The sequence below is a fragment of the Chelonoidis abingdonii genome, chromosome 1 (genome assembly GCF_003597395.2).
Source record: "Chelonoidis abingdonii isolate Lonesome George chromosome 1, CheloAbing_2.0, whole genome shotgun sequence".
NCBI lineage: Eukaryota > Metazoa > Chordata > Testudines > Testudinidae > Chelonoidis > Chelonoidis abingdonii.
In genome coordinates, this window is record NC_133769.1 from 199,188,461 (window position 1) to 199,200,551 (window position 12,091).

Here is a 12,091-nt window from a genome sequence, read left to right on the forward strand (position 1 = left end):
GCGGGGTGGAGGAAGGGCAGAGGGAGTGTAATTTGTGTCAGTGAGGTCAGAAAGGAGGTAGCAGTAGCAATGGAAGATGAGGGCCTGAACTAGGGTTCTAGCAGTGTAACAATAACTTAATCCATAGCTGCTCTTCTACAGTGGTTTTCATTAGCATATCTCAAAGTGCCTTTCAGAGGGAAGTAAGCATTATTATCCCCATTTTATAACTCAGCCGCAGATGCAAAGTGACTTACCCAAGGTCATTCAGCAGGCTAGTGACAGCGAGGAATAGAACGCAGGTCTCTTGTGTCCCAGGCCAATGCTCTAGCCAGTAAGTTATACTACCTTGCTCACTAGCCCACATTTGGAACTGTTATGAAGGGGGAGGATTTGGATACTGTCTGGATATGTGAGGCGAGAGAGGCAGGAGTCAGATATGCCCCCCAGTTTACACACCTGAGTGACAAACAGAATGATGGTGCTGGAAGGACATGGAGAGCTGGACAGGGAGTTTTGACCGTAAGGAGTTAAAATGCTTGATGATAAATCTTGGAGGAGATGTGCAGAAACACGTTGGGAGTGGAAAGGCAGACTTGTGAGTGAGTGGTACAAACTGTTTGCTGTGTTATATTTATTACACTTTTATAATGACTCATCTGTTTTTCCTATAATAATATGAACTGTAGACTGTAACTCAGGGTACAGAGATTAAGGAAATAACTGAAAATGGTTGGTGCTAGCTCTTTCAAATGTTAAATGTTTTAAATAAGAAGTTGTTAATTAATATTCTTATAATACCTTTAGAGTTCTCAGTCAAAATAACCCCCTTTCTCAAACTTCCTACAGTTGTATCCAGTGTGGTAGTTTGCACTCAGCGTCTAGGTGTTGAAGAATAATGTTGTAAACACTATATTACGCACTGCGTTCATTGCATCATTAGTTGATTTTTCCCAATTACCAGACTTTGATTTGATTTTTTGATCTCTTAATTACAGAATTTATCACAGACACCAGTTCTGAGAGAGCTGTTGAAGGAGGTTAAAATGCCTGGAACAACAGTTAACATTGAGCCACCGGAATTTTCAACAGTATGTACGCTGCAGTTTATAAAGTAATTTTTTAGGTGCATTAAAAAACCAGTCAGTTGGTTTTTTGGGTTTTGAGGAAATTTTTAGGACAAATGTTAAGTCCTGTTTCCGTTAAAATCAATGGGAGTTTTGCCATTGACTTCAGTGGAGTCAGGAATTCACCCAAGATGTACAGTTAAGTGGAAGATTTAATATTCTGAATATTGTAAATTCATAGACGTATTTCCATTACAATGAAATTCCCATCACTTTAAAAAAATTATTCTTGTAACCTTGGCATTGGTGAGGTCTGGTCAGATGCCACTTTCAATCAAATTTTAAAATGTGCAAAGGAAAGGAAGGATAATCGCTGCCCTTTGATGTGATCCTGCTATTCCTTCAGCCTGGAGACTCGGGAGCTTATTCATCTTTAAAAACTAAAATGAAAGCTAAGGAAATCCCCGGAAACTGAACTTTGATAGTCTACATTTCATTAACTTGAGGGTATGTGTGGGTTATTTTGTGCATTGTAAAGCAGGAATAAACACAAAAAATGGTGCCATTTAAAAAAAAAATACGAGAAAAATAGAACATTCAGATTGAAATTAAACAATAAATTATCCTTAGTGTGCTGAGTCTAAGGATACTGTGTAATGAGGAAATGTTCTCCAACCATTTCTGCTTTATGTAAGCTTATTCCCTATCGTTTCATTTAGAAAATCAGAGAATTAGATTTTTACTAAATGTTGTTTTATAATGGATCGTATTTCAGGAAGTTAAAACAAGTGTTCAGTTTTTCTAATATTGAGCTAATTTCAAATGAATCCATAGCTCTGACTGAATTAAGAATGCAAAATAAAACTTGATTTTTGTTTTTATTGTTTAAAAAGGAACCTCTGGCGATAAAACTTGAGCAGCCTGGCCCGCTTACATTAGCTATGTGCCAGTTCCTTTCAGAGATGCAAGAGACAAAAAAGGGAACTGTCACTCCTAAAGAACTCTTTGCTCAGGTTTGTAAAAAGTGAGTATCTGCACATAATGCACTGTAATAATGACTGAAAGAATATTGTTAACATTGGATTATATAGTAGTAGGGCAGTTTTTACTATTAACAAAAAATGTTTTCATTTCTTTCTCATTGTGCATGTGCCAACAGAAGTTCAGATGGTATCTATAAACTTTTCAAAGACATTGGTGTAGACTAAAATAGAAATGAGTTAAAGTGAAATGAAAGAAGCATATAAAATGAGACTTTCTACCCTCTCAGCTTCATATTTTTTCAGAAGGTCCCATATACCTACAGGTATCTGTTTCATCAGGTTGAGATTTGTTTCTGTCTTCTGTAGACAAGTTGAAAATAATTCACATTTTAATTTTATATGTATTATATAATTCTCATTCCGTTTAAACAGAGCAATACGGTTTAAAGGTTACCAGCAGCAAGACAGCCAGGAATTGCTTCGTTACTTACTGGATGGGATGAGGGCAGAAGAGATCCAAGTAAGTTCTTATTTCATTGTAGTATATAACAATGTGGGTGTTTGTCTAAGTATACTGATTTTAGTGCTTTGTTAGAGTAAACCTTATTCTTAATGTCTTTTATTATTGTTAGGTGTATCGTAACAGTTTTAAGTTTTAGTCCTTTTCGTTAGCTCTGTAAAGAATTTTTAGACCTCATCCCAACTAATACTGAACTGACTTGTCCACATTGTCGTTTGCATGATTGTGTGATCAATGTTAGGATTTTTGAGGAGGGCTAGTTGGAGGATTTCTTTATTCTCTCTCTTCCCAAACAGTCATCCATAAAAGGAGGCTATTTAGGCTACCATCTGCAGTCTGCTATGGTAGAGGAAGGGAGTGCAGCTGCTTGTACTTGGACTTGGCCATAGCTGTGAATACTTAGAGGGGAAAACAAGTCAATGAATATTGTTCTCTAGATAAAACTGTGGTCCTGGAGGGGTGCATTCTGGTGAATCTTGGGTTATTTTCTGTCTTTTGTTGATGGTGTACTAATAGAATCAAGAGTACTGAACAGTGGGCCCAGTTCTGCCTGTGTTGAAAGCAATGGGCTAATATGAACGTAACAGGAACTTGAAATAGGTGTCTGAATCCCTGTAAATATTAATAAGTTGCTGACCTCATATTGCTGTAGAAGCACCTTGAAAAGCAATTGGTTTGGAAGGTGGGTGGTTGTCTACTAGAGTTTTATAAAACAAAATATTCGTTTTAGTAGGGTGAGGGATCCTTGCGGAGGATTTATGGTTTGTTTGCATCAGGGCTTACTTGGGAGACTGTTTATTCCTTGGACTTCCTACTAAATATATTAACCAAAACACCTGGAAATGGCTTTTAAAAAGCCCAAATGTGGGGAATATTTCATGTTTCTGCAGAGTGCAGACAGTCTTGTTACTTTCCTAGTATGGGGGTTATAGTTCATTAAGCTTTATTCTTTTTAATTGGTGAAGATGGAATTCTATCCAACTGAAATGCTTAACTGAACACGCATTTAGGAAACAGTGTTTGGTAAAGTCTTATGATGGAATATTTATTTACTCTAACTTTCAGCGAGTAAGTGTTGGAATATTTAAAGCATTGAATGACTCTGACCAAAAAAACGAAGAGCTAAAAAAGAAAATTAAAGGTAAAATAACAGTTTAAAATTATTTTTGATAATTGAAACCTGGACAATGCATTACTCTCGCATTTTTTTTTTAATATTTTCAAATGTAATTTAGTTTTATGATTTAACACACATTTTCTAAATTAACATATTGTCTAGAGCAGTGGTTCTTGAAACCAGTCTGCCAATTATTCAGGGAAAGCCCCTGACAGGCCAGGATAGTTTGTTTAACTGCCACGTCCGCAGGTTCGGCCGATCGCGGCTTCCATTGGCTGCGGTTTGCTGCGCCAGGCCAATGGGTGCTGCGGGAAGGCAGCCAGCACATTCCTCAGCCCACGCTGCTTCCCACAGCCCCCATTTGCCTGGAGCGGTGAACCGCGGCCAGTCATAGCTGCGATTGGCTGAACCTGCAGGTGCAGAAGGTAAACAAAGCGGCCCAGCCTGCCAGGGGCTTTCCCTGAACAAGCAGCAGACTGGCTTTGAGAACCACTGCTCTAGAGTATCACGCCTAAAAATTATGCTTAGGCTACTCATTCAAAGGGCCCATTGACTTCAGTAGGAGCACTATCATGGGTAAAATAAGCAAGATTTGACCCTAGTTTCATTATGCATTACATATAGACACTATATAACAAACTGAAATCTCAAAATACTTAAACTGATTACAGCTGGGCATATCTAACCCTCCCAGTGAAGGTCTGCTACCACTGTGGTGTATATTTTTGAGCATACACACTAGCAAGGAGAGGAGGAGAAGTATCATTTATCTAATCCAAAATCCCAACCACCTAGGATTTCCTTCTTAGGTCCACAAATAAGTGCTGACTGGGTCCACTTTGTTTTTAATTTGAGTTTTGTTAGGATTGCAGTTTGACTTGAGATGGTTCCTAGATTATTTAAAAACCTTGAAAAATTTTTTTTAAACCTTGTGCTGTATGAATTGTGAGAAGGTAGGGTGGGAAAGAGATGCAGCTGAGAAATGTTATAAAGATGCTTTTTTAATCTAAACAATTTAAAACTATTTTTCTAACAGCCTCTATCGTTCTCTCTTTCTCCCTACCTTCATACCACCGTGTTTCCCCCTCCCCCTATCCTCCAAAATCTGTGAAGCTCTTTTTCCCCCCTAGGAAAACAAACACAAAGCACAACAAATGCAAACCATAGACTTTACACTGCAACCTCCCTGTTTACACACAGCTTAACATCAAATCAAAGCAGTCACTAATGTACGGGTGAAGTTATTGTTTGACATATATCTGAATGAATTCTCTGATTTTCAGAGTATGAAAAGAAAAAGGCAGTACCAACCTTTGTGGATAGAATCTTTGGTGGAGAATTATCTAGTACAATCATGTGTGAGGAGTGCAGAACGGTATGTAGATGGTCTGCTTGGTATAGTCTAAAACACTGTGTATAAGACTTGTGCACAGAAGAAACAAATAGTAATATATGTAGAAATAAGATGTATGAGAGAGGAGTGTATTAAATGAAGGAAACTAGGCAGCAGGAGCTGCAAGTTTCTCAAAAGGTAAAATTTGACAGAAATATCTGTTCACCTGTGCTGCAAATCTCATCTGTTCTCCCTGGACTTGATGCGGGGATGAGAACTGAATGCTTTGAGAAGATTGCGTGGATGCTTCTCCTAATTCTGAAGAATTGCAGGGATCCTGAGTTATGAGATTTAGTAGGGATGTTGGTTTTGGTTCATGGGTTCCTGTTTTGTAAATATAAATATAAACAGTCATAATTTGTATGTGCAAGTAAGAGTATGCATTGGGTGCTATCCCAGAAACAGGCAAAAGAGAAGGGAAACAAATGGCAAAGATGCTAAGTTCAAAAAATTCTAAGCCAGGACTTTTTTTTTTTAAGTGCCTAAAGTTAAGAGCTTAAGTCCATAGGTAGGCGTGTTTAATAAATGACTAGACTTCAAGAAATGGTGAGCCGTTCTCCCCTGCCCCCATTACATCCACAGCGGAGTGCTAGCTTCTAATTTGTGTTTAAACTTCTAACTAATAAAAACAAAGTTTCTCTGATTATATTAAGTAAAATCTGTTTGCTTAAGGTGTCCTTGGTGCATGAGTCTTTCCTTGATTTGTCACTGCCTGTGTTAGATGATCAGGTAAGAATCAGGTTTTTTTTGTTTTTTAATATATATTTGTTTTGGTGTGCAGTTCTGTTAGCTGGATCTTAGAGAGGAAATTTTTAAAAAGTACGTAATTTCAAAATATGCTTATCTTCAATAATCTTACCTAATAAAGTTGCACAATAAAATGATAGAGAATAACAATGCATTTTCTTAAGGTAAGTTCTTCAGCTTGTGGCTACACAAGCCCTCTTTGAAAATTATCTGATGGTTGGAAATGCTACGGTAGGCAGGGCATTGGTGATTTTACTGCCATGTCTGCTAATCTTCCTGTCATTAGTTAGTGCCTTGGTCAGAAAAAATCTGCTAAGCTGAAAGGCTGGCTGACTTCTAAAGAATGTTCTCTCAGGTAAGCATTTAGGCATTCTTCAGTGTTATGAGTCTAAAATTTAAATAGATCTCATGATATTAATGTGTCAATAGCCAGACTTTCCTGAGGCAAATTAGATGGTTCTTCAAATATTAAGTTCCTGTCTATTTACTGCACTGGGGACAGTAATGGAGGCTTCCTATCTAATATTGATACTCAGAGCCTTATCATATACTCTCAAGGTGAAGAGACATATGGTTAGAGCACTTACTTAACTGATCAATCTAAAAATAGTTTAACTGTTTTAGATTTATATCTGTCTGTCTGTTTCATTTTTGCCATCAGCACACACATTATATCTCCTTTCATCTTCAAAACATATGTAAGTAGTACTACGCTTAAAAAAAAAAAACCAAAAAAAAACCCCACAACACTAAGGGAAGAAACTTTAAAAATACATATTTCATCCAAAGGATGTTTGGATAAAATGTTCCTGCATTGACTGGGCTTTTTTTCATATTAATAGATGCAAATAGAGCGCCTGATCCTGAAAACACTTACTACCTATTTATTGAAGTTACTCTAAACTATCTAAAATATTTAGTATCTTCTGTGGATTCAGTGAGATTCATATCAGTAAACCTGAATGTTAAGTTCCATCTTTAAATGTTTATGACTTGGTTCTGCCATCCTGACTCGCAATGAGTAGTATTGTACTCTGCAAGCATAGATTTCAGTGGGGTTGCTTGTGGAGTAACGTACTACCCAGTAAGAGTAAGAGCAGCGGAATGAGAGAGAGAGTGTGTGTGTGGTGTTACAATACCTAACAAGTCAGCAGCTTAATTTTAAAATTCTTAGTAATATGCCAGTCTCTGCAATTTGGGGGCGGGGCGCCTGAGGGGAAATGTTGTTTTTATGTTGTTTTGGAAAAAACCCACAACTGATATTAAACTAAATCTTCAATTTGAAGTCTTTGTCCTTGAAACTATGATGGTGGCACCATGTTTATTTGTTTGATCAAATCTGTTTTGATTTTTAGAGTGTTAAGAAAAGTTCAAATGAGAAAAATGTTAAAAAGATGAAGGAAAAAGAGGATGAAGACAATGACAGTTATATAAAGGAAAGGGGTGATAATCCTGGTGCAAGTAAGCACCTGCAGAAGAAAGCAAAGAAGCAAGCCAAAAAGCAAGCCAAGGTTGGTTATGATGCAAAAATAAACATTAAGCACTTTCACCCTGGGCGTAAGATAAAATGCTAGACTTTTTTGTTTAGTCCACTTTGTGTAGGATGAACATTTACAAGGGAACAGCTAACAATTTCTCCCCACTCAAGTGCAAAGCTTACAGGAAAAGTTATCTTATTTTACCTGTTGTGAAGTTGTATTTATTTTCTGTTGCCTGCTTTCCTAATGCAGCAGCATTAACATACACCAAAAGGCTTTTCTCTTGTCAGTGACTGCAAGAGAAGCACTTAGATGGTTCTGGAGGAATATAGGCAAGAAAAAACATTTTGGGGACATAAAGGAAATTCAGATTTGGATTGCAGGATGGGTATTCTAATTGGAAGTGTGGGAGGACTGCATCTGAGAAGTTGAGTGAGAGTGATACTGGCCATAATCATTTTGAGTTGATGCCCTCTGATTGTTATGATCGCTAAATTAGATCATTCCCTCTTTAAATGGCAACTCCTGTTGCTTGAAGTGATAAGGTATTTCCAAAATAAATGGTGCATAGCAGATAAAAATACAGCAACTTTTTCTTTGCTTTTATACAATATTGTACAGTACACTGCATATTTTTATTTGTAGAACCAGCGTCGGCAGCAAAAAATTCAAGGAAAGGTGCTTCAGATTACCAGTGTATGTTCTATGGAACAATCTGAAGAAAATGTGAAGGAAGATAAAGAAACAAAGGGAGAAATAAACTCTGAAGTCACTGACCTGAAAAAAGGGGAGGAAACTACCAGTCAGTGTGAAGAACTTTGCTTAAATCAGGAAGATTTAAATGATCAAGAGAATAGTTCAGATGTACATAGTGCCCATGAAAGTATAAAAAGTCCAGAACAAGAATATGAAGATAATGAAACCGATATGGCTGTTGCTGTGAAAGGCTTAGTTTCTACTACTGAGTGTATTAGTGGACTTGACAATCTGTCTGTTAAAGAAGATTATCATGGGGAAGAGGAGGAACTTGCTACTAACTTAGGAAAATTACACTTAGATGTTGTTACTGACTCTGATATGGATATCTTGGATGACCTTCATATGGCTGAGTTAAAGACATATGAGGTGGTGAATGAGGACCCAGAAACAGCATTTTGTACTCTTGCAAACAGGGAAGACCTAAACATAGAAGAAGGTTCAATCCTTCATTGTTTATATCAGTTCACTCGTAATGAGAAACTCAGTGAGATCAATAAATTGCTCTGTGATGTATGCACACAAAGACATTATGGACCAAAGGCTAGTGGAAAAAGTATGCCAATTAAATTTTACTTACAAACTAGAAAACCAACTCTAAATCTGTCCATATCTGCTATCTTTGTTTTCTTTGCTTGTTTTTAAAACAGGTTTGCATGGGTAGTTTCTCTTGTATCTATTGATACCCAGTATTTAATGGCCAGACTGAATCCCTTACTCCTTTTAGTGAGCACTTACTCATGAGTAGCCCTGTTGTCTTCAACGGAACTACCTGTAAGTTACCACCAGTATAGAGCAAGGGGGCTCACAGTCTGGTTCTATAGTAGGACGGAACATGAAGCATTTTTTTAAACTCTTTCCATGTTAAACTTTTAAAATTTACTATAGCACATGAGCCATAGGAGGAGAACATGCAGAAATTTGCCCAGCAGACTAATAAAAGCACCATTCAGCATGTAATTCTGTAGAATTCCTAGAAATGAGTGTTAGAACTCACCCTATTGAAGCAGATGATGTGGTAATGTGATATACACTAGTTAGTCTCTTGAACGAGGACCATCATGAAGATGGCAGCTTGTAAACATTTATAATTTTGAAGGGAAATCATCAGTGTCTTAAACATACTATAATGATGGATTAAATAAATTGTTTCCAGTCCTAGGACGTGATTTTACTCACTTTCATATTAGAAAAATTTTACTCATTATTATTGCATTAATCTTGACTATCTAACCAATGGTGCTCTCTCTTTCCTTTAGGTGAGAAGAAGCATGTTTACACTAATGCCAAAAAGCAAATGTTAATTTCTCTTGCTCCTCCAATTTTAACGCTTCACTTAAAGAGATTTCAACAGGTATTATTAACTGGTTAACTCTTGTATTTTAAAATTGTATAAAGTAATAACCCATGGAAGTTAATGAATCTTAACTTCCATATAATCTTGTTGCATTAACTACTATTCTTTCTACAGCTTTAGAAGTAATATATAGGTAATGTGAGAAATATTCCTGATGCACTTATTCCTGTTACTCTTGCTCACTGTAATGGTTCTTAGAATTTTTGAGTTCTTCTAGCAAAGAGATATTTATTAAAACAATTTAACTACCAGAAATGTAGAATTAAGAAATATAGACAAAAAATAAATTGACTCATGCTGAAAAACAAACTTACTAAATATGGAGAAGGATGATCCGCAACAGAAATCTGCTCTAAGAAATACATAAATAGAAAGCAATACAGCTAAAAGACATCTAAGTGCTGGTGGATGGCAGTAAATTAGATACAAGCTTGCAGTGTGTTCATGTATTTTGAAAGGGTGTGAATATACAGAGCATCATATTAACTATAGAGGTTATATTCCCTCTGTACCTAGATTATGGCTTTCAGTTTGAGGCTCTTCAATATCAGAAAAACAGTGATAAACTAGAGAGAAATGAGAAAGGGGAAACGAATATCAGAAAGGATTGACTTAAAAGTTTAACATTAATAATTACATAAAGCACCCTGGCCAAACAATCAAGTAAGGATATAACTGTCTAAGTAGCTGAAACTCCAGGGAGTGAGCAGAATTGTGTAAAATGATCCAGTGGGATATATTTGTGATTAAATTAAATGAAGGAAGCTGGGGAAGCTTTTCTTGATGTTCAACATTAGTACCTATTGAACTTTAGAATAGCATTTGAATGGAAGTGATAGAAGGCTCATCATTTGAGACTTTTAAAACCAGGCTGGAGAATGTAGTATAGACAACCTTTCTGCACTGTCTTTAGCAATGGATCAGAGGTGTCCTCCAACTAGAATTTTTATAAGTATACTCTTCTTTTAACTGTACTGCTATTGTCATTAATGCCAGCACACACTAAATCTTTAAATTAAACAGCCATGTAGCCCTATGCTCCAGAGAAATGTGTAGAGAAACCATAGACAGGAGGAAATTTGGAACATCGCCATAAAGAACTGAAAAGCATGACTGTTGGAAGTAATAGTCTTTCCTCTTCCCTACCCTCCAACTTTGTTTTCCATCCAAAGATTGGTTGTGTTCTAAATGAATCTTTGAAGTCTTGTTGGAATTTTTTAACATAACTGAACTTGTAACCTTTTCAGAACAGACTTCTATCACCTGTTTATATATGTCATGATTTAAGGTCCTGTTTGTGTTTCTTCATTTCTATCTTTCTTATTTCTAGGCAGGATTCAATCTATGTAAAGTTAACAAACACACAAAGTTTCCAGAAGTGATAGACTTGGCTCCTTTCTGTGCAATTAAATGCAAGGCAAGTTAAAAAATCCTTTAATTCTTTTTCAAATAGTTGGACCCATCAACCCTCACAGCAAGAGGTGTTGCTTGTTTTTGAAAACTGTTTTGGTATGTTCTCAAAACAGCCATTAATCAGAATCTCCTCATACCATATCCTAAAACTTCACTGACCCCATCATATGGCAATATATGATATACTGTATGTAAGTACAGTTGAGCTCTTACGTTAGAGCTCTGCTGTAGTGTACTTCAAATTTTAGACATTGGTTATATCCATAGTCATTAACGCATTGCTTCTACCCTGACAAGTGGAATCAGAACTGACTCAGTATAGAACAATGGAATCAAAACACACTGGTTTGAAAGGCTGACATTTCAGCTAGGTTGAATCTCAGTATCTGTACTACGCTGGCACTATAACAAAATTGTCACTTCACAGAACGTTGCTGAAGGGAATAGAAGAGTATTGTACTCTCTGTATGGGGTGGTTGAACATAGTGGCACAATGAGGTCTGGACACTACACTGCCTATGTCAAGATGAGAACTCTGAGAAACCACCTTTCTGATCTTGTCCTCCGTGGAGAAATTCCCCAAGGTAAGCATCACCAGTATTTTCACAACAGTCCAATCTTAAATGAAATTTTTCTAAACTGGTAGTAACTTGTGACATTTCTGCTTCAGCACTACTCTTAAGATTTTTTTAAATTTTTGTTAACAGCTTTAGAAACTGAATCAGCGGGACAGTGGTTTCACATCAGTGATACCCATGTGCAACCTGTAGCTGTATCTAAAGTGCTGAACTCACAAGCTTATCTCCTGTTCTATGAACGACTGCTATAATTAACCTGGGATGTGTTCCTCACACAATACTTTATGATTTTTAAACATCCTAAAATAAAGAAATGTTAAATCAGAGAAAAATGACTTGTAAATCATGTTCAATTAGACTTGAAACTGTCTACTGCAGAAATCTCATGCTTCCTAGAAATACTGGCAGATGAAATATTAACTTATACTTTTCCAATAGTTCCATTGCTTTTAAATAAAAAGCTATTTTGTCTTTTTCCATAACATAACTTCAAGTCTGAACCATTTATTTGACTCCTTTGAACAATTATTTCTGGCAATGAACATATTTCTCATATTAATTGTTTTGAGTAGTGTTTGACTCTCCAGAAACTTTCCTGCATTTAATTCTTTAAGACACTGCTGTAATTTTTGATAAAGGACCTCATTAACTAACCGCATATAGCTACTTACACTCTAGAATGTTGTGGTATAGAACAAAACTC

General features: G+C 36.5%; 1 protein-coding gene across 3 annotated transcripts in view; it reads left to right on the forward strand.

The window, feature by feature from the left end:
* The window catches only part of USP16 (ubiquitin specific peptidase 16), a 25,760-nt gene extending 13,885 nt beyond the window's left edge, over nucleotides 1-11,875 (forward strand). For all 3 annotated transcript variants that reach the window (XM_032779699.2, XM_032779700.2, XM_032779701.2), the window contains 12 exons: nucleotides 978-1,070; nucleotides 1,940-2,070; nucleotides 2,462-2,549; nucleotides 3,615-3,690; nucleotides 4,950-5,041; nucleotides 5,732-5,788; nucleotides 7,162-7,317; nucleotides 7,930-8,596; nucleotides 9,300-9,394; nucleotides 10,728-10,814; nucleotides 11,238-11,394; nucleotides 11,518-11,875. In XM_032779699.2, the coding sequence (XP_032635590.1) occupies nucleotides 978-1,070; nucleotides 1,940-2,070; nucleotides 2,462-2,549; nucleotides 3,615-3,690; nucleotides 4,950-5,041; nucleotides 5,732-5,788; nucleotides 7,162-7,317; nucleotides 7,930-8,596; nucleotides 9,300-9,394; nucleotides 10,728-10,814; nucleotides 11,238-11,394; nucleotides 11,518-11,639 (1,821 nt within the window). In that variant the 3' untranslated portion in view covers nucleotides 11,640-11,875. The remainder of the gene's footprint in view (nucleotides 1-977; nucleotides 1,071-1,939; nucleotides 2,071-2,461; nucleotides 2,550-3,614; nucleotides 3,691-4,949; nucleotides 5,042-5,731; nucleotides 5,789-7,161; nucleotides 7,318-7,929; nucleotides 8,597-9,299; nucleotides 9,395-10,727; nucleotides 10,815-11,237; nucleotides 11,395-11,517) is intronic.
* The last annotated feature ends 216 nt before the right edge of the window (nucleotides 11,876-12,091 follow it).